The 23,220-nt window shown below is 40.5% G+C and overlaps 1 protein-coding gene across 4 annotated transcripts; it reads left to right on the top strand.

Annotated features, from left to right (window-relative positions):
* The first annotated feature begins 5,125 nt into the window (after positions 1–5,125).
* PIRT (phosphoinositide interacting regulator of transient receptor potential channels) lies at positions 5,126–21,968 on the top strand. Of its 4 annotated transcripts, none has more exons than XM_081936461.1 (3): positions 5,126–5,341; positions 12,918–13,411; positions 21,844–21,968. In XM_081936461.1, the coding sequence occupies exon 2, from the start codon at positions 12,954–12,956 to the stop codon at positions 13,407–13,409; it is 456 nt and encodes a 151-aa protein (XP_081792587.1). In that variant the 5' UTR covers positions 5,126–5,341; positions 12,918–12,953; the 3' UTR covers positions 13,410–13,411; positions 21,844–21,968. The 4 variants fall into 4 exon arrangements, with proteins under 4 accessions (XP_081792587.1, XP_081792586.1, XP_081792585.1 ...); XM_081936460.1 differs by lacking the exon at positions 21,844–21,968 and adding an exon at positions 13,546–14,677; XM_081936459.1 differs by lacking the exon at positions 21,844–21,968 and adding an exon at positions 6,780–6,922 and having other exon boundaries at positions 12,918–14,677.
* Positions 21,969–23,220: the final 1,252 nt, after the last annotated feature.

Here is a 23,220-nt window from a genome sequence, read left to right as displayed (position 1 = left end):
AACAAACCGCTTCCAGCAGCTCAATACGAGTATCTGCGGAAGAAGATGTGCCTTATTTGATGATTTGATGACATCAACCCAACTAGCAAAAGAATTAATTCAGGGCGGAATTCACACCCTAACAAGGAAGAACAGTGTCTTGCTGGCCAGTCACATTTGCCCTTCTAGCATTCAGATTTTGTGTACTATGATCATAAACTGTGTATTGTGTGTGCTAAAAATATGGGGGCAGAGAATCATTATTGAACTTTCTGTGTGGAGCAGGAATGGAGAGATTCTTGTTATTCCAGAAGCAGTGTTAGCTCAGGGGTGAATGATCTTGACTGAATGATGATTTCAGAACTTTTCTATAGGTCAGTTGGAGAATCTGCATTCCCTACCTATTCACATCATTTTACAATCAGCAGAGGTGAGGATAATTATATACTTGAGTTAAGGTGAAATGTTTCCAATGCTTTGGAGAAGGGACTGAGGATTGGAGAAGGGACTGAGGATTGGAGGAGGGACTGAGGGACATTGCAACAGTCAAAGAAAGAATTAAAAGTGCAAGGTGGTGATAAAATAAAATAATAAATAGAAAGAAAAAAATGATATATAGAAGTAGTTTTCAATTTTCTTTGTAGCAGTTTTAATTATAAATTTATCTCTTGTTCTATGGCCGTGGTGTCAAAGTTGATTTCATTGAGGGCCGCATCAAGGTTGTGTTTGACTTGGGGGGGGGCGTGGTCAGGGAGCATGGCCAGCTTGAGGTAACTTGTGTTGGGGTTGCCTGTGGTGGCCTGAGTGCTTCACCAGCGGAAACAGGCTCCCAAGCTTCATTTTTGTCTGCGATGGCCTCCTGCAACTCTTTGCCAGTGAAAACGGAGCTCAGGAGGGCCACCTTTAGCCGTCCCCAGCTCCGTTTTCGCTGGCAAAAGCACCATGGGCTTGTCTCTTGCTGTTTCCAGGGTGGGCCACATCTAAGCACCCATGAGCCGGATCCAGTCCCTGGGCTTTGAGTTTGACATTCCTGCTCTATGATTAAAACATAACTTTTCTATACGTAATATATTCTGACTAATCATCAAAACCCTAAACTATAAGGGTATTTTTCTGTTCCATGCAAAAAAGTCTTGTAGTCTAGTTCCCAAACTACAAGAAGCATGGTGATTGTCTTTTCTCTGACCAAAGAAATGAATTCAGCCATCTCAGCATGCTCCATCATCTTCACCAACCATCCCTCCATTATGGGTAACACTGAATCTTTCTATCTTTGTGCATAGAATAATCTAACGGTAGTTATCATGTATAAAACCAAAGTTCCATTACTTTTTTCCAGCTGCTTTGCCTATCAATGCCAAAAGAAAAACCTCTGGTTTCAATTTAATTACTTAGTTATAAAATTTATTGACCACACATCTTACCACATGGTAACTCTGATTAATTGTATATTAATCTTTAAAATCTTCTGAACCAATGTATGCATTTGAATCAAAAACATTCTAGCTTTTTTATACGTCCACCAATCATGGTGAAGTAGTCCTTCTCTTGCTGTTCTCATTTCCAACATAAAATTGAAGGGTGTTTATACATTTCAGATGAAACTACACTGTTTTCCATCCTGCAAATCACATATAACCATAATAGGCTCATTGCCCAACTAAAAGCTCAATTAAATTTGGAGATGCAGAGAAAACGCAAGACATCTACAGGGCAAAGGAGGAAAAAATGCTTAATTTTTGCATTCACTTTTTCCCACTAGATGGCAGGAATATTCCAATGGAGCCATGCACAAAATATCTCTATGCACAAAGCTGAGTTCCAAAGGCTGTGTTTTAAACACTACATAACTGAGCAGAAGCTCATTATCTCCATATAGATAGTTGGCTGTGCTGGAGAAGCTCCTGGAAATGCATCCCCATGGGGCAACTCCAAAGGGTATCCAAGACAGCAGATCATGTGTCTCTCTGAAACCAGATGCTAAGGTAGCGATCTTTTATATCACGATGACAAATATTGCTGATCTGCTTGGACAGCTACCAGGTACAGCTATTTTCTGGCATTTATTACTTGGTTTGAGGTTGTGGCTTCCTGCATTTAGAGCGTTAGAAGGCAGGATAAATCCACAACCCAAATTTAATCTAAATCTAATTCTGCAGTCGCTCCAGAATTAGAACGGAGCCAATGCACATCTATATGCAATCTATTGCGAGTAAAAGGAAGTGGCTACAGCTTTGGCCAATGTGCTTCTCAAGGCCTCTGGTTGCCATAGTAGTGGATGAGTTGTTCCTCTTGATGGACCAACAAGTCTTCTCTCATAATGACCACAGTATCTGGGTTCTGCTCAGAGGCTCATGTCTGGGTCGTAGAATTTGTAGGAAGGAAAGTTTCATCAACAGTTTTACTAGTTTCACCCTCTAAGACTAAGGTACAATCATGAAGGACCACTTTTTAGGATACTGAAAAATCAGTACAGTTTAAAATCTCCTTGGACCATCTCAAAATGATAAACCTGATGCCTTTATACTGCTAGTCTTTTTTATCTTCTTTTTTCTTGATACAATCATATTTGGGGAACTTTATTACACTCTCATTTGCTCAAATTATCAGTGGTTTATATAACTAAAAGGTTTTAGAGGCTGAACTCTGCACTTGTTTACAGACAAATTAGTTTTCTAAAAGGATAAACAATGTTTCTCTTTAATGCCTACTAATTGTCTCTTCTTTTCTCACAGTTCCACTCTGTGTTATCTTTTCCCCTCTCTCCTCTTTACTTCCTGGATGGATGTCCTTATAAGGAACTGTGCAATTAACCCTTTACTTGGATTTTTAATAATACAATAGGCAATAATAGCATAATGCAATACTTTACCATTTCATCACAAAGATGATTTCCAGTAGGCGCTAACAAAAAGGAGGAGGGGAGGGGAGGCTTTGCCCTGTTTTAATTCCTAAGAATGTTGCAAGATTATTTTTAATGCCTTCTCAATTCTACAGATGTCTTCCAAAGACAGAATCAGCTGTTTCTTTAATTAATTATCATAACTGAATGGGCTAACAGAACAGCCTCCCAAATTAAATAGTCATGAAGAGGGTGAATTAGGGACTTATGGTGGGGAGACAGGTGAAGGAGAATAAGTGTCCAGATCCAAATTTTCCTTACCAACCTTAGTAGCTCTTTTTAGTGAAAGCAAAAGACATTGGAGATATGTTTCTGTATCTGGCATTATGCCTAATCAGTTCATGAGACACAATGAGTTTTTATATTTCAAATGAATAGCAAGGTACACTATTGGTTGGATTAAAGTATACACCACTTAAAGGGGATTTCATGTTACCTCACACTTAGTCTTAATCATTGGGGTTATGAAATTGATGGTCACCAATTTAAGTGGCAAAATTGTAAGTATCCCATAAATAGCACTGTGGGAAATACAGAGATAGCAATATTGAGGCAAAAGAACTTTATGGCAGAAGGCAATTAAGCATATTAACCAACTTCTAGAAGAGATTATAGTTTCTCTTCTCAACTTAAAATTTTTATATGCTTCTCTATTATTTATATTTTCAGGAAATATGAGAAACCTGGACAAATCACATTTATAGCCCTTTCCCACTTCCACCTAATCATGGCAAAATTATGACCTGGCAGCACCTTTTTCCTGTGCTATCATCATGACACTGCTTTCATGTCATTCCCAGGTCATGAACGAGACACCCTTACCTATCAAAATAGAGTTTTCTCCCTAGGCCAGCATCAGTCAAAGATGGCTGCCAGATGTATAAAATCTGTTAGGCCTTGTCAGCCAATACCTGGAAGGGGACTCAGGTAATTGCAGTGGCTTGAAACAAAGGTAAGAGAGGGGTCAGCAATGAGGAAACAAGTTCATGCTAGTTTTGTTTTCTGCTGATTTAAGGATTTATCTGAGTGACTAGGAAGTTTCTTAAGCCTTGGAACTGGGAAACATGAAGTGAGTTATGTCTTAACTGTTAGAAAGGTCTCTGGAAATATTCAGAACTTATATATTTTTCAATGTTTTGTGCACAGTGGCTCACTGAAATGGAAGAAGCACTGATTTTCAATTATATACATTGTATTTCTCTCCTTGTTCTATGTCTAGTTTCTAAATATTCCTATCAACAATCAAAACAGTTTTAGAAAAACCTAAAATTGGTCTAACATCTATATTTTACATTTTTCAAGATAGTCCTGGAAGATGCAAACAGTTTTTATGGGGGATTGGGAGGGTATAGGCATATATTTTATGCTGTATTTCAAAAATATTCAGCTTGATCAATGGGGGTGCAGGTTCTACTCATTATGGGTGCCAAAAATATTGCTAAACTATCATTTTAGCACAGGCAGAAATTGTACCTGCAACTTATTAAAGTAATTCTGTATTCATAGAGAGCAGTCACATAGTCCTAGGGAAAACTGAATCTTTTTTACAGAGTTATACCTATATAGGATGCTATGAAGACCCCTTTCCAAATTATTTTTAAGGAGTTGTGTAAGTACATGAACTACTGATAAAAATCATAGTTTAGCAACATCTTCAGCAATATATATATATATATATATATATATATATATATATATATATGTGTGTGTGTGTGTGTGTGTGTGTGTGTGTGTGTGTGTGTGTGTGTTGTATTTGTACTGATAAATAAATAAAGGGAGACTAGTATAGATCTATTTCGAGCTAATTAGCTCTCATCAGCTAGCCATACATACATCCATATACATAAACTTGTGTGTGTGTGTGTGTGTGTGTGTGTGTGTGTTTGGTTGGTTGGGGTTTTGTTGTTGTTGTTGTTTGTTTTTACTTTAAACCCAGGTGTGGAAATAGGTAAATATTCTGTGTTTATTGTACTGGAGAAATGCTGTGCATTTAGGGATGAAGCAAAAAATCAAAAAGGTTTGATCAGAGAACTCTGAAAGAAAGGAAGAATGTGTATTAACATTCAAATGATTCTTTCAGAATCAGCCTTTGTGGTTCTGTTGTGTTGTTGTTGATGCTCCTTCCTTCGACCAACGTGACATCACAATCTGCCTCTGCCTTCCTTTATTTGCATGCAGAATGGTTTGCTTGTTAAAGGACAGCAATGTGTATTGCAGTTTACACTCTGGCTGGAGTTTCAGCAAGGGAAGGGTTAAGGCGAGCCGATGGCCACTAAGCGAGTGAGCTCATCTGAGCTGGAAAAGGCTCCAAGAATTCTGAGCCACTCAGTGCAGATAATATCAGAAGTGGGGGATATCTGAAGCTGGAAGCAAAGCTACTTAGCAAATTTCAACATCTACCTAAGATACATTCCATGCATATTCGGAACTGCAAGCCGACTGATGGAAGCCACCAGTTCTGTAAGTACAAATACTTGATATTCTAACTGGGTGACTGGTAGCTCTGTGACAGATAGAAATGGATTACCGCGAAATACAGAGCTGTTAATTAAATCGGTATCACAGAGGAACTAAACGTCCCAGACACTCAAAAATGGGTCTTAACTGATTTGTTTTTTCTTTTGCTCGAAGCTATTTAATCAAGTTGAAATTAACATAACATTTGCTTCTTCGCATGAGATGAAAAATGCTGGGAATCAGAGCGGAGTAAACAGGTTTTTCTGTTTCAGTTCCACCCATATTCGGTAGTTAAACTGCAAATACGATTCAGTGACAGACCAAACTTTTATGTGGTGCTTCTGTTCAAGTCAACAGGCAGATCGAGATTCCAAAATAATAACTTGGGAGTTTCCCAACAAAAGGCAGGCATTTGGTCTTCTTGAAAGAAACCGGGGAAAACAAGCTGTTAATTATGCAGTCCAGGGATGGGCAGGCTTAGCCTTTGTTGGATCTAGTGTTGTTGTTTTAAATCTTACTGGAATCCAAACATCCACCAACTAAAATCTGGTGCAAAAGTCTGGGCTTGAAATAAAAATATTGTGAAACCAAGTTGTGTTTCAAATGCTGGAATTTAACACAAAGTCTTTTTTCACAAGAATCTACTTTGTCACCATGAGTTTCCTTCATTTCAGCAATACCACTTTTGCAAGGGGAAGTAATTTTGGTTAAACATATGGCATCCGGCATTTTCACTAATGTATTACAAATTATCCAGAGGTCTGTTAATTACAATCTATTTACCTCATGTGTAGTCTGCCTTGGTGGCACAGAAGCTTTAGTATAGGATTATGTGAAGGCAATGTGAATCAGTGAGAACCCTCACAACAATCTGCAGATGCAAATTGCAAATGTTGTGCTTACACTCCCCAACTTGGGAGCTTTCCAAGTAAACCATCAGATAGACTGTTTCTATTATCTTCAAAGAAGGGCTGTGGATAATTCCACCTGATTTCTAGTTTAGATATGATAATCTCAGACAGACAAATTAAAATTCTGCAATCCAATCACTGCCTTTGCAGGAGAACTGTAGCTTCAGCACTCTCTCAGTATGTTAGCTTCTGAACATTCAGTTCTTGGTCAAATATATGGATAATATTCCATCCCTTTCCTGCTAGTGTTGGCCTGTCCTTTCTGTGGTTGAACAGCATTATCATTTTCTTCACAGACTAACCTTTTGAGACTATGTGGAACAAGAAAAGTGTTTGTGCATGTTTGGCCTCAAATTTATTACAATTTGCCAGTGCTTTGTGTGTTCTGTTTTCTACTAAAGGAACATAAAAGGAGAATCTATGGAGGGTACTAGAAGGGTATGTACTTGGCTTCTGGGATCCAAAAACATTATGAACAAATTAGCTCTGGTACATTTAGCTAAGCCACCAATAGCTTTTCTTTCCAACAGGAGCAGACAAGCATTAAAAATTGAAAGTTTGATGACAAAAATCAAGGGATCAAATGTCCTAGGTTATTGATTGGACCAAACAAACCGCCAGAAGAATTTTGAGGTGGTGTGACATTCACATCCTCCCAAGGTTTTCTGGAAAGGTAAGAACACAAAGGAAACTGTTTTCAACTTCTTTTAGTTTCTAATCAAGGTTAGAAACCACTTCCCCCTATAATAGCTACTAAATTGAGAGAGATTCTGGTTCATGTTCCCAACAATACCTGGCTATTCTGAGGAAGCAGGACACCTTGTACCTTTGGTTTCAGAGCTTTCAGATAAGATATTCAGAGTCATTGTGTGCTGAAAACCTTGCAAATATTTGAAGGCTATCTATAAATGCACAGACAGCCCTGAATGAATATTAGGAATTTCTAGATTCCTAATATTTAAATCTTTCATGAGTAATGCTCTTAAATTCACAAATCCACAATTCCCCGAATTTCTTAATTTATTTTATGTATTGATTACATTTTTATAACACCCATCTCATCTAAATAACTCTCAACTGTACAATTGAGACAAATTGCTAGAGAACAGATATCTTGGCAAGATGTCTCTAGGCAGTCTTTCTTCCATAAAATTGTCCTGAGCATTAAATCATCTTGAGAGTCAGTGAATAATTTTTTCTAAATTGAAGAAAAGGTAAAACAGAGATTTGAAATACCATTGAAAGTAATGTCTTCCCTTAATTGGCATACTCCTGTGTTCTTCATACCTAACGTCTTTTATGCAAGGGTGGAGAACCTGTAGTTTATTTTTTGTTGTTCCAGGCCACAGAAAAAAATCCATTCAAATTGAGGGATTTCAGAAATATGCTGACAATGCTACACCTCACTGGGTCCTAACTTGTGACATAGTTGTTCTACCAATATATGCAAAATTATTTATATAATTCTAGCATTAAACAACTAAAAATATGAGTTGTAGCACAGTGTAGTATCTAAGGGCAAGTATAGTATACCATGGCCAGTGAAAGACAACAAGAATATCCAGAGGTTTTCTCCCCTACCTGATTTTAATTCATTTGTAACTGGCATGCTCAAATGCAAGCAGCCAATTTCTAATTCTTGATTTAGAAAAAAACATTGCCAAGTCCCATTAGGCCTACATACATGTTTAAGAAATAGCAAGTAGCTGTACTGTAATTCATTGCTTTGGAAGGATGATTATCTGCTTTGAAAAATAATAAATATATTAAAATGATCAAGAGCATCTTGGGAGGCTAGAAGGCATATAGAGGAACAGCCCCATGTGCTTGCCATTTTATAATGAAATATTTTGGGATTGTCCATGCAAGATTCACTATAGCAATTATTTCCAGGGCGGCCTCTTACTATGTGATCTCAGAATTCTACATGTGTCCACAAGTCCATTTCTCCTGCAGATAACCAGAGATCAGCTGACTTTGCTTTGACAGCTGCAAAATGTTGTATCTGACTACACATTTGGTCATACCAAAGTACCATGGTTGTGCCGTTATTTTGGGTATTTCTCTATGTGGTGTAGAGTAATGTACTGCAGTACAGTGTGTGTTAGCTTGGCTAAAGAACATAGAACTGAGTTTTGAGATTCAGTGCAGAGGGTTTTTTTAGAAAAAAAAAATCTCCATCACAGATTGTCCACTTTCGTCAGAATCCGAAGTGAAGGTAGTGAAAATGGAGCGCGGTTCATGGGCTGACCTCAGAAATATATAAATACAGGTAGTCCACGACTTACAATTGGAAGTGAACCCAAGTTTCTGTGGCTGAACAAGACAGTTGTTAAGTGAATTTTGCTCCATTTTTACAACCACAGTTGTTAAGTGAATCACTGCAGTTACCAAGTTAGTGACACAGTTGGTAAGTGAATTTGGCTTCCCACTGACTTTGCTTATCAAAAGGTTGCAAAAGGTGATCACATGACCTCAACCGTCATAAATATGAGCCAGTTGCCAAGCGCCTGAAATTTGATCACATGACCGCAGGGAATGCTGCAGCGGTTGTAACTCTGAAAAATGGTCATAAGTTATTTTTTTCTGTGCTGCTCTAACTTTGAACGGTGACTAAACAAACGGTTGTAAGTCGAGGACTACCTGTAGCTGCTGTTTTCTATAAAAGGAGACTACATTTGCAAGGATCCCTTTAGGATGGGATCAAGACTTTCAAACTTTACCAAAATCTGTGCAGTCCTTTTTTTTCCAGCCAAGCTCCATTTGGGTAGTGGGGGGGGGGGCTAAATGAAGATATCTGTAACTCTATTGTTTGTTTATGGATGAAATTTGATGTCCTTTGCAGCCCTAACAGTCTGTGCTGGGATAAATATCCATTTCAATAACAGATCAATATATTGAAGACTCATGTGCAAAAGAGATGGGATAGCTGCAAAGAATGAATGTGGTAGCCCTGTTTGTTGGATGGATTCACACATTTATAAATGTACTTACATGAAAACAGAATGCATAAACTATTTCTTTGGATGAAATAGTAAACAAATTCCATTATTTATAAGGCATAATACAGTAGGCACAATATAGGCTGAAACCGTAAGTGAATGAGCATAAATCAGACACAGCAAACAACATACAGTATAAGCAATTCCACATTCCCACAGCTTTCACCTCATGTTGAATCAGAACCTTCAGCAGCTTTGACAAATCTTGGATAACTATTATCCTTGAAAACTATTATTGGTCTACCAAAGCCATCCCAGTGTGATAAAACATGTCATTATTTACATATCTGTCATGTCATGAATTGTCGTTGCTGCAGCTTGTAAAACCATGTTAATGATATGATGCTTGGATTTCTTCTCCTGAAGAAAGGTCTGGACCTGGGGCTCTGGAGGGTAATGGAGCCCGTGAAATAGATATGTCCTCTATCTTTGGACTATCTATTCTGTAGTTGCCGTTATGCATTTTATAATATGGTCCATTTGTATGCGAAAGTGCCCTTTATTTATTTGTTTGTTTATCAGTCAGATTTATATAGCTGCCCAGCTCATCAGAAGTGACTCAGGGTGGCATACAACAATACATAAATTAAATAAATAAACTGTGATTTGTTGATAGACTAAATGAATGAATGAATGAATTCCATTAAACTGTTTGTTGCCTGGATTAAATGCCCTGCCATGCCCATGTCATGAGGATTAAACACCCTGCTATAGATGAACCTGAACAAGGATATAACTAGAATATCACAACATAATAAAAGCACTTGATAAATGTAATATCAGCAAAACAGTGTGAAGACTATGCATATATCATAGATAAAACACCAAAGCACCTTCATCTCTGGTTCAGACGTCTATGGAGATGTCCAGGTCATGGTTGTCTCAAAGGTGCTTTTTCCAAATGCAACTGGACTTTCTTTGTTTTTCCTGGAAAACATTTCACTTTTCACCCAAGAAGCTTCTTCTGTTCTGACTGAATGGCTGAGAATGGAAGGATTTATATTCTGCAAGGAATATAAATGCTCCCATTCTCTGCCATTCAATCAGAACGGAAGAAGCTTCTTGGATGAGAAGCGAAACCTCTTCAAGGAAAACCAAGGAAAGTCCAACATAATAAAAGCACTTGATAAATGTAATATCAGCAAAACAGTGTGAAGACTATGCATATATCATAGATAAAACACCAAAGCACCTTCATCTCTGGTTCAGACGTCTATGGAGATGTCCAGGTCATGGTTGTCTCAAAGGTGCTTTTTCCAAATGCAACTGGACTTTCTTTGTTTTTCCTGGAAAACATTTCACTTTTCACCCAAGAAGCTTCTTCTGTTCTGACTGAATGGCTGAGAATGGAAGGATTTATATTCTGCAAGGAATATAAATGCTCCCATTCTCTGCCATTCAATCAGAACGGAAGAAGCTTCTTGGATGAGAAGCGAAACCTCTTCAAGGAAAACCAAGGAAAGTCCAACCGCCTTTGCAAAAAGCACTTTGGGGACTCTGGGTCAGACTTAATTTGTCTATCTGAAGACTTAGACATAGCATCCATTCCTAACCACAAAGTCAAAATATAACATGTCTATTATCACAAGCTCTGCCCTTACAACGCCAAGCACAAATAAGTGAGGCTGTGTTTGTGTAGGGATGTTGTGCTGCCCATATTATCATTTACCTCTTCTTCTTCCTTCCCATGGATGCCCATGGTTATGGAAACGGACTTCAACCTTTCACTAATTTTAGAACCATCTCACAATTTAATGTTAACTTTTAGGTTGCTTTAGAATGCTGGTTTGAACATATCTGCCTGAAAGGAAAAGAGAGACTTTAAAGTAGCCTTTACCAATCTACTATCCTCCAGTTCTGCTGAGTCTTTAGCTGCACATACTTACCAGCCACCAGGACCCAGATTGGGAGGCACCAGGTTCGGAAACGCTGTTTTTAATAAATAATCAAACAGCTAAGCCATGCACTGAACGTGCTTTGGGTTAATAGATGTCAGACTCAATGAAGGACTTTGCTGGCTATCAGAGACAAGTATAAACTTGCTGAGGCTCTCTAGAGAAATTTAGCTTGGCTTCAGAGCCTGACATTTCAACCAAACATCTAGGAAATGGAATAATCTACCAACTTCCAGTTTGAGAATGTTCTTGAATAGTTAAATATTGGGGGGGGGGGTTGTTATCCCACCACCCTGTTATTTGCCATGAGAATTATCAGTCAAGAAATAAATAAAAAAGACCTCATTTTTTTTAAGCTAGCACAATCTAGATCAGCGGTGTCAAACTCAAGGCCTGTGGGCTGAATCCAGCCCACAGGTTGCTTAGATCTGGCCCATGAGGCTGCCCTGGACTGGCCTGCAGTATCTCTGCCAGTAAAAACAGAGCATGGGAGGGCTGCGCACGGCCCCAACAATCTCCATTTTCACTGGCAGAGGGCTGCAGGAGGCCATTCCACCAGTGGTGGGTTCCGGATCCCATTGCAACCAGTATGCTGCAATGGGGCCGGGCGTCCACCACGTGCACACGGGCTGTGCACGCATGTACACCCACTGCCCTGCGATGCTCCAGCTGCTTGGCGGAGCATCGCACAGGCGCCGTACGCTGCGTGCTTGAGTGCAAATGGCCTGGTTGGCTCAAATACAGATAAGAACGCGGGCAGGTGGGTGGGCCCTCCAAAGCAATGTTCCGGTATGGTGCCTGCGGCTCCCTGCAGGCACCAGTACACCAGTACCGGGGCATACCATCCAGAACCCACCACTACATCCCACCCAAAAAATGGGGCCTGGGGCTCCATTTTTGCTGGCAGAGGGCTAGCAAAACAAACTAAAAACAAAAGGAGAAATGTTTCCCCTTTTTGCATTTGAGCACACAAGAAGGGATAGGAAAAGAGAAAGGGGAAGAGGCAAGACAAAGAAAAAGAAGGGAAGATGAGAAGGAAGAAGAAAGTAAAATGAAGAGGGAAGGAAAAAGAAGAGATGGAAGGAAGGAAGGAAGGAAGGAAGGAAGGAAGGAAGGAAGGAAGGAAGGAAGGAAGGAAGGAAGGAAGGAGATTATAATAAGAGTGAGGGAGGGTCTGAGCGGAAGGCCTGATTAGCACTTGGCCACCACAAGTACCCTTGACACCAGTGACGTCAAGCTGGCCATGCCCATCCTGACCATGCCTACCCTGCCCATGCCCCCCCAAAGTCAAATACAATCCTGATGCAGCCCTCAATGAAATCAAGTTTGACACCCCTGATCTGGACGGAAGAACCTGAAAGCCAATATATAGAATCCTTTTTTTTCAGGACTGTGCAATATAGTTCCTTCTGCTGTCCAAAGGGCGATTCTTCCTGGGCCTAACTGGGAGACAATCACTGAAATCTGTTGTGTGTGTTTCCACTGCAAGCAGACCTCTGAAATTATACACCCGTTGTACCGTGTTCTCTCAAGCGACCTTGATCAGAGGCCAGGATTTCAGGCAAAGGCATGCACAAGCTCACAAACTGCCCTTTCCTGGATTTATGTCCTAGGCTTGGTGTGTGGTTGAAACAATGAGTCAGCCCTGCCCATAAATAACATTAATAAATGATGGTCCATTGCTTGGGCAGAAGTGGAGAATCATATCTAAGACTGCTCAAATAACCTCAATTCCTCTCTTTCTCTCTCTGTTCCTCCCTCTCATCTCCAGAGGTGCTAATGCTGTGAACCTATAAAAGCAGTAGCCATGGAAACAGAAACCAAAGAAATGGAGGTGGGAGAGAAGTCCCCTGAGTCCAAGGACTTGCTGCCCAGCCAAACAGCCAGCACCTTGTGCATCAGTTCTCGGAGTGAGTCCAGCTGGAATACTCATCCCCGGAGTAAATGGGACATTTACCACAAACCAGTCATCGTGCTCTCGGTAGGCGGGGCAGTGTTCCTCTTTGGAATTGCCATTACTAGTCTGACTTGCCTCACCTTGGACAGAAACAACAACACAACCAGCATAAGCAACAACATGGTCAACAAAACCAGCAACATAACCAAGGAGGTGTTTAAGCTGTGTGGTCCGGCCTTCCTTTCTCTTGGCCTCATGATGCTCGTGTGTGGGCTTGTCTGGATCCCCATCATCCGCAAGAAGCTGCGGCAGAAGCAAAAATATCCCATTCTACAGAGCATTAAGTCCTTCTTCCTCAACCGCTGAAGGTAGCTTCTCTTGAATTTGGCCAAAAGGCCACTTGAGCAGGCTAGGTCCTTTTTGTTCTAATGTCCTGCAAGTCAAACCAACTCTGTTCTGAAGGTCAGATCACCATGCCCTTCTCTTCCTTTTGTCCATTTAGGACTAGCCCATTTCTGGTCAGAAATCACCACTGCTGTCCCTGGGCTGTCCACCACCTTTTCAACAAGAGGAGCACATCTTTCCATTGCCAGATCAAATCCCCCAAACAGTTACTTTGGCTAAACATGATTGTGCATTTAGCATACAGAATATTGCTTTGAATATTGATTATACTGATTGACTTAGAGAGCTTCAAAGTGGAGATGCCATGTCATATATTTTCATAGAAGAAATGGCTTCTTCAGGGGCAAAACTGCTTGCAGAAAATAGTGCTCAAGTATTGTAGTATAATGTAGTATGATAAATGGTTTGTGGAAAGAAGATACTCTCCCATTCCATTGTCGGAGAAATTTTAGAAACCAAAGGCAAATGTTCTTAGAGCGGGAAGTGATATAGAAAAAGCAGTTGGAAAATGGTTTGGATACAAACATATTGAACGTGGAAAAGACTGAATCTTCCACAAGGAAACTGGATCCTATTTACAAAAAGCTGCCATGTTCTCTTTGCTAAATAGGTAGAAATATCCTTTATTAGTATGGGTGGGTTATTTTTCTTATTAGTGCTCTTTTTAATTTGAAAGAGCTGACCAAGAAACTATATGGATCCGATGTACACCCATGCACCATAAAATTAGCTGCGGACAAACACCAATGAACAGAAAGAGACCCAAGGACAACTTGAAAAAAGTCATTAAATGAAAAGAACAAACTCTTCAAATTATGAATATAAAATCAATTTTTGAAGCAAACCTTGAAAGGTTAAGATGTTTGGATGTTTAGAACGGCTCTTTGTCCATAGATTTTGCCCTTCGTCATCTGTTTGTGCTTGTGGTCAGGGAGAAAAAATGTCACTGACAATGTCATTTCCTCCAAGAGAAAATTGAAAGGAAATATTTCATTAAAACCCAAACCAAAGACCTCTTGAATGCGGAACTATAGGCCCCTTTCTAAGATCAGGAGTGCATTGGACTTGGCAAGCAGGAAAGAGAGAAAGGGCTCAGGCTCCAGTTCGAAAACGGGACGGACAAATTATCTGCACCAAAATGATCTCAGAGACTACTTCAAAGACTATTGGATTGTGGGTTTGTAGTCGTTGAAGCACAGTGTGGATATTAGGATGAAATAAATCAGAGATGCAACCCAGAGGCTTTGCACATGCTTCCTTAGAGAGATTAATTTTTGCAGCAATTTCCAGAGGTGGCCTTCTAATATCTCCCAGATGATACAAATATGCCTCTTTATGGGGATTTGTGGGCTTCTTCCGTCTCAACCATTTATTTTTGCTTTAGGAGTATCAGATTAAGGACTGGCCAGAATTTCCTACTTTCTCCAGTGCAAAAATGGAACCAAAGGGCAAAAGGGGATGAAAATGAAACTCAATTCACCCCTGCAAGTAGTCCTCGACTCATGACAGTTCATAAGTTGTGATGGTCATTGAGAGGGTCATCAACATGCCCACACTCATTTTTACAACCTGTTTTGCAGTGATCATTAAGCAGTGGTTGTATAGCAACCTCTGTGGTCATTACGTGAATGCCACAGTCATTAAGCAAGCCCACCTATTTTGCTGGAAATCTTAAATGAACACTGGTTTCCAGCAAAAATGTAAATCATGGTTATGGGAGTGCAGAATGCTAGAAATGGCCATAATGGATGCCCAAAATGCAATCATGCGACTATGGGGTGGGGGGTTGGGTGGGACCTAAATTAAGCCACCAGTCATAAGTCGAGAACTACCTGTAGCTCCCTGGGAAGAAGTTTTCTTGTTGGGCATTAGAAGTATTCTAGTGTTTCCCCACCTCTGCTGGCTGAAGCAGGATATCCACCACTTACGATGCACATTGCCCTGTCTTACATAAGGGCCTGTGCTCCAGTTGTGTGCTCAGTCCTCTTTCTTTGCTTTGTCAGCCATTTTAGGCTAGGTTACCTCCAAGGAAAGATCAGGCCTTTCCTTGTCATTTCTGGTTCGGTTGTGGAAATGTTGGCCATTCAACAGTTTTAATGGTAGAACCATCCTTGTCTTTCACGGTGAGGGGTGGCAGCAGCAAGGGAGCTGCAAAGTTTCTCCCAAGTGCTAGGAAGAACTATGAAACTGTTCACGTTCCTCCCCACCGTCACACACACAAACAAAAACACAACTACAAAAGATCAGTCCTCAAAAGACATGCTGCAAAGAAAAGCAATTGGTGCGTGCCGCTCTGGTGCGGGTGGGTGGTAGGTGGGTGAAAAAGAAGGGAAAAACATCAGTCAGGATATGTAGTATGGTAACCAGGATCTAAACAGAAAACCAGCCCATCACTGTGGCCAAAGAGTTGAAATCTGGAAAGAGATTAAGTAGTTTTATCAGCTGGTTTATCTCTGGGAGACAAATCATTAAAGGCAGCCCAACAGAAAATTCCAAGAAACGAGCTTTTAATTGGGTGTGGGTTTGTGCAATGAATCTCTGAAAACTTGTCTGAACAATTGTCCTGCATTTCTGGTCTGTTTTATAAGAAGGGAATCCTGTTCCCTTAAATTCTATTTTCCCCTATCACCAACATCTGGTGCTCATTATGGTCTAGGGCAGTGGTGGGCAACCTTTTTTTTCAACTGAGCCAAATCTCGCCAAAACCACGAGTGAAATTTATTTTGAGAGCCACATTTTTAAAACCGAAAATACATAGGATGGTACACTGTTTTTAGTTTCAACAAACTCTTGCATTTGAAGCACGCAAGTCTTAAAGCTGTCAAGTTACAAGATCCTTGCATCCCTAACCCTTTAGGAAAAAAACCCCAAGGGGTCTTCAAACCTGACAGCTTGAAGACTTGTGGACTTCAACTCCCAGAATTCTGAGAATTGAAGTCCACCAAGGGTATCAATCATATTAGCCCAGGGATCTGCAAAATTGGCTCTTAAGACTGGTGGACTTCAACTCCCAGAATTCTGAGAATTGAAGTCCACCAGTCTTAAAACAGCCAACTTTGCAGACCCCTGTGTTAACCCAAAGCCTGGCGCTGGGCGGGCCTTGCTCCCCCATTGGTGGAGCCCCAAGAAGCGAGGAGGGAGAAAAAGAGACGGAGGCCAAGGATCTTCTCTCCCCCCCCCCGCAAAAATCTTATCAGGGAGCCGGCGGGCAGTAGCAAATTAGCTGATCACGCGGCATGCGCGGAAAGCAAGGTTTGACCGGGTGGGGCAGTGAAACTCCAGGGCTAATTCCCCATGAGAACTGTTGCCTCTGAAGCGATATTTTCCTCCAATATTTTGAAACTTTAAGCGCCCCTTTCCCTTTTTTCTTTTCAACCCACAATGATTAGGGAGGATCCTGAAGTCGGGCGGGGCTGAGAAGTGAGGAGGCAGAAAAAGAAACGGAGGCCAAGGAGCTTCCCCCCGCCCCCTCCCAGCAAAAATCTAAACGGGGAGCCGGGCGGGCAGTAGCAAGTTAACCAATCACGCGGCGTGATCGGCTAATTTGCTACTGCCCGCCCGGCTCCCCGGTTAGATTTTTGCTGGGAGGGGGCGGGGGAAGCTCCTTAGCCTCCGTTTCTTTTTCTGCCTCCTCGCTTCTCGTCCCCGCCCGACTTCAGGATCCTCCCTAATCATTGTGGGTCAAAAAGAAAAAAGGGAAAGGGGTGCTTGTTTTGAAGTGCCTGAGAGGAGGGAGGGGAGCGGGCGCCCAGCACACAGAAGAGCCGCATTAAAATGTGTAAAGAGCCGCATGTGGCTCGCGAGCCGCAGCTTGCCGACCACTGGTCTAGGGAATTTCTCAAAATTGAGAGATGATGTATAACTGATACCTTACTTCAACCCTTAGGGATAGAATAGGGAAGCTTCTTAAATAAATAAATAAATAAATAAATAAATAAATAAATAAATAAATAAATAAATAAATAAATAAAAAATAAATAAATAAATAAACAAACAAACAAATAAATAAATAAATAAATAAATAAATAAATAAATAAATAAATTTTTATTTGTTAGCCGCACCCTCTACCGAAGGACTCGGGGCGGCGTACAATAAAAACATATAAAATACAAATATGGACAATACAAACACAAAATAGACATATACGTGGAGGAGGTAGACAGATGGATGGAAACAATTAAAATCACAGTTTAAAATCCCCTAAATACAATCCCAAAATTAAAAAACCCGTCAGGAGCGATATCATCAAACTATGGTTGAGCCAGGCCAGCTACTTGGAATAGGTGGGTCTTGAGCTTTACACGGAAGGCGCGGAGGTCAGAGGTAATCCTAATATCCGGGGGGAGGTCATTCCACAGGGCTGGGCCCGCCACAGAGAAGGCTCTGCTCCTAGGCGCCGCCCCTGGGCACTGTCTGGTGGACGGCACCTGGAGAAGTCCCTCTCTGTTTGAGCGAATTGGTCGCAGGGATGTATGGGGCAGAATACGATCCCGCAGGTATCTAGGTCCTGAGCCATGGAGCGCTTTAAAGATCATTATCAAGACCTTGAAACGCACCTGATAGACCACAGGAAGCCAGTGCAGCTCGCGCAGGAGAGGTGTCACATGGGAGTACCTTGTACTCCCCATAATTACCCGCGCGGCCGCATTCTGGACCAACTGCAGTCTCCGAGTGCATTTCAAGGGAAGCCCCATGTAGAGAGCGTTACAGTAGTCCAGGCGAGACGTCACCAGTGCATGAGTGACTGTGCGCAAGGCGTCCCGGTCCAGTAGGGGGCGCAATTGGCGCACCAGGCGAACCTGGTGGAACACCCCCCTTGCCACGGCTGTCACATGGTCATCCATGGACAGCCGGGCATCCAGGAGGACGCCCAAATTGCGCGCCCGCTCCACGGGGGCAAGTTGTACGCCCCCAATGGCCAGGGATGGAATTAACTGGTTGAACCGGGGGGCCGGAACCCACAGCCACTCCGTCTTGGAGGGGTTGAGCTTGAGTCGGTTGTCATCCATCCAGACCCGTACGGCTTCCACACACCGGGACATCACTTCGACGGCTTCGTTGGGGTGGTTCGGGGTGGAAATGTACAGCTGGGGTGGTTCGGGGTGGAAATGTACAGCTGGGTATCATCAGCGTATGATGATGTGGGTTGCACTATTCATCTAGCATTTTGGACCCTGGAATTTGTAAAAGATGCCTTCCTTGTTGCAGGAAATGGACAGTTAATCTTCACAACTCTAAAAAAATGCTTGTAATACAGCTGTGACACCAAAAGGACAATTTAAAAAAGAAATCAGAGAAATTGTGTTGGAATTTAAGGGTGTGGAAAAGAAAATGTAATTTTTTAAAAAAATCACAAAGTGATATGGGAGGCAGATTTATGTTTTGGGTCAACAATGGTCAAGCTTAACATTAATTGACATTTGGGACATACAAAATAAATCACATGTTATGATGCACATGCTACCTGGAGGGGGGCAATCAAATGTTCCCACAGCTGGAAAGTTATAACAACTCTGTAACATGGGCAGAACCTAAAAAGATAATGTTGCGAGAATAGAGGTACATATTGTCTTTATTTCCTGAGGATAGATAATAATAATAATAATAATAATAATAATAATAATAATAATAATAATAATAATAATAATAATAATAATAATAATAATAATAATAATGGCAATTTCCTGTGCCAAATAGAAAAACTGGATTATGTGAGCAGTTGATTCCCTGGAATAAAGGGATATTTTGCAGCATCAGTGACTGTATAGTTTGTGTGTCCGTTTATTTCAGAGACAAAACTGTTATCAAAAACAATATTTAGTTCTTCAGTCAAAGCCATATTTACAAAGAAATTCTAGGAAGTCCAATGGAAGTTAAATGTTGGTTCAATTTATTATGTCCAAAAGTGGAAGCTTTACTTGCACATTTCCTTCAGGGCCAAGAGGAGAAAATGGCAGGGGAGAGTCATTCAAATCATAAGATGCACTAACACAATTACAAGAAATTATTGTTCCGTATTTTATTTATTATTTATTTATATGTATTTGTCTGATGCTGTAGAGCTGGTTCCTACTAGCACTGTTGCCTCTGATGTCAGTAAAGTTTTTTTTTAAGTGAATACATTATGGTAAACACTGGGTTGGAAAACATGGAGGGATTTGGCAATCAGACAGCAAGTTTCCATTCAGGTAGAAGGCAGCAGCTGAAATCTTAGTATCCAAATGTTTTCTGACATTTCAAATATAGGAACAGCTATCCTCCTGGGAATCAGTGCTTTTAAGTTGCTCTGTCATTCCAGCCTGCACAGCGTATTGTTCAATTAGGCTACAAAACCTCTCCCTTTTTGAAGTTTTCAGAAGTAACCAAGATATATTTTCCCTTCACAAACCTGACAGTTTTGTAAGAAATTGCAGAGAGATTATATTAAAGAAGGCTGAGGCTTCCCAGGATTTAGTCCTGCAATATATGTGTTTGCTGATATCAAGAAGAAAATCTGAATAAATCCAAATGCAGGTATTGATGGAAATATCTGACCTTGGCCCTTTCAGGAATGGAATGTCAGCCACCTCCCTAATATATATATTCTCCGTAGCACAATATTGATTTAATAGAATTGGCTTAGCAGAATATAGTTGTAATTGCTCTCCAGTGGATCCTTGATTCTCCCCTAAACAGCAAGCACTTCTCACTTCTATGTTCCATAGAAGACATAATGGGTGGAGATGATGATGTGTTTGATAGGCCAACATGTACAGAAGGTGCCATTTGGGAACAAATGCTTGAAATGGTATGGCACTCATCACAATTTCAAGCCAGGTTAAGCTGGTTCCATTTGGACAGCTGCAGGAAATATTTGACACGAGACTTTGATATCTGGCCTGTTCTCTTCATATTTTCCATTCTTTCCATATGGAAACAAAAAAGCCTGAAAAAGACTCCCGTGTTACCCCTTTAACATATTTTATTTGGATGTCTATGGAGATTCTCAGCCATCCAGGTCATGGTCCTCCCCAAAGGTGCTTTTTCTCAAAGGGAGAAGTTTCTTTATTTTTCTTTAAGACATTTCACTTCTTATCCAAGAAGCTTCTTCAGTTCTAAGTAGCTTTTGGTGATTTATACTCAGCAAAGTGTTACTGACTGGCTGATTGCAAAGAGTATCAATCCTTTCCATGCCCCACCAGTTAGTTGGGACTGAAGAAGCATCTTGGATAAGAAGTGAAATGAAAAAACAAGAATGTCCAGTTGCCATTTGGAAAAAAAAACACCTTTGGGGACATATTTTATTTGGGTTTCTTGCTGTCAATGCTGATCTTACAGCTGTGGCAGCTGATCATTGAATTTAATGAACCTTGTCCCCCCAGTGACAATATGAGAATGGCTTTTAAGTTTTCCTCCATCCCAGTCCACAGAGACAATTCAGGCATCCTGGAGCCTGGTTCCCTTAATAGATCCAAGCCTTAAAAGGCAAAGACACGAGGCACTTAGTCTTCCACCATGCCATAGCAGCTACTCTGGGCCTCTGACCTGATGACCTCTGTGCTGACATTATCAGCATTGTGCTGACATGATGCTCTTCTCAGGAAATATTACCATTTCTGGAGGGTAGCATTAAGCCTTGATGAATGGCCTTTCCCCCATATACATCTAGTTCTCTTAAGATTTGATCGGAATGCAAGCCCTGAGAAAGGACACAGTTTGGATCAAAGTCAAGCATATAGAGCTCAATGGATTATTATTTATTGATTCAGATTTAGTGTGCATCTGTAATTTTATACACATTTAATTAGGAGTATACTAGTTCTATGCTGAATGCAATCTATTTGTCAAACAAAGTAAATACATGCAAACATAAGTGTTATAGGCATTAGGCAAATTAATTAAAACCTGAATCTTGCATTAGATGCAGGGGTGGGTTTCAACCGATACGGACCGATACGGCCATACCGGATGATGAAATTTAGCGTGTCTTCCTGTACCCATTGGTCAGGAGGCCCTGTACCAGAACGCTCCCTCCCCTCATTCGCTCTTTCACTCGCCCTGCCCATCCGCACCATACTGCCGAAAAGTTTTCAGAAGAAGAACCAGAAGAAGAAAGAATTGCTGGGTGGCTGGGGTGGGGGTGGAGGATGTTGGGGAAGAGGGAAGAGGCAGACAGGCTGCTAGAAGACTTACAGGATGTAAGTTTTTAAAACATCTGAGTGAATGCAGGAAGAGGGAAGATGCAGTGGGGCTGGAAGAGTGTGTGTAAGGTGGTCAGTAATGTTGAAGACCAGCAAGGACAGCCATATTTCCACTGTAAGTAGCTGTTTTATTGTTGTGTGTACTTATTTTATTCTTATTTAAGTAGTAAGTGTACAAAATAATATTTCCTTTTTTTATATCTTCTTTTTGTAGGTCATTCTTTGGGGCAAAGAATTCAGTGACATCGACTTGGCCACTCCCACCCAGTCACATGACTGCCAAGCTATTCTCACCCAGTCACATAACTGCCAAGCCACTCCCACTCAGCCACATAACTGCCAAGGCACTCCCACAAAACAGACCACACCTACAGAATAGATTCTAAAAAAGTTTGAAACCCACTACTGGGAATTTTGGCTATTGACTAGATTGAGAATTTATTTTAAAAATCTCAGCAGAAGATAGTGGCAAGCCACTTCCTTAAGTCTGTCAACAAAACTATATGAATACAAGAATCAAAGTAGATTTAAGGATTTAAGGAATTCTTAATCTTCATGCAACAATAAAACATAAAAATTGAACTCAGTATATATTGCAAAAATAGCAACATAATAAATAGTATCTCAGTTGTATGACCTAAAACCATCATCCATGTCAATGCTATTAATATAATAAGAGCTGAAAAAAATCTGGGACAACAAATAAATCTCAAAATAAAGCCTTAGCCAATATGGAAGCCATTTCATTTCATTTCATTCCCATTTACTCTACCAATAGGGAAGAGACATCATGTTTTTAAATAATAATAAATAGTGAATTGTTTTTTTGTGTTAGGTTTATACTAAAAGCTGCTGACTTATTTTGTAAAAGAAACCCTAGTACAATAATAAATGAAGTTGTTGTTGTTGTTGTTGTTGTTGTTGTTGTTATTATTATTATTATTATTATTATTATTATTATTATTATTATTATTATTATTATTATTTTAATCTTTGGTGAGATTCACAGCCTTTGGGACTGGCTGGTAGCCTAACAGCTCGAGTCCTAACCAAGGACTTAGGAACTGTTAAGGTAACGTCGGAGGATATAAGTTGTTCCAAGTAGGGTAGTTTTTTGTAGAGTCAGAATGTTCAAGTCAGGTAAATTTAGAATTTTCAAATAGTGAGGTAGCCCTTTAGGTATTGCTCCAAGGGCTCCAATTACAATTGGGACAACACATGATTTCTTTTTCCACAGTCGCTCAACCTCAAATTGCAAGTCCCAGTATTTTGTGATTTTTTCTTATCTTCAATTCGTGCATCACCAGATATTGCAATGTCAATGAACCATACTTTTTTCTTTTCAACTATTGTTATGTCAGGTGTGTGTAGGCCAAGTGCCTGTCAGTCTGTTGTTGTTGGTTTTGTTGTTGTTGTTGTTGTTGTTGTTGTTGTTGTTATTGTTAGTATTATTATTATTATTGCATCAACAGAATTGTATCACAGCGGCCAGTTGTTTCGCCGGATTTGGCATTAATTATTAGTCGGGCCCCACCCAGGGACCTAGGACGTCGTAACGTATTTTTGTAATATGTGTGTGGATCCAAGCAGT

The sequence above is a fragment of the Natrix helvetica genome, assembly GCF_964273705.1.
Source record: "Natrix helvetica genome assembly, chromosome: 1".
Classification (NCBI taxonomy): Eukaryota; Metazoa; Chordata; class Lepidosauria; order Squamata; family Natricidae; genus Natrix; species Natrix helvetica.
The sequence above is the reverse complement of the archived record's forward strand: the minus strand, read 5'-3'. Positions and strand labels throughout refer to the sequence as shown.

What these genes read in the sequence shown, in the direction of transcription:
- PIRT (XM_081936461.1), top strand. Translation starts at nt 12,954, where the DNA reads ATGGAAACAGAAACCAAAGAAATGGAGGTGGGAGAGAAGTCCCCTGAG.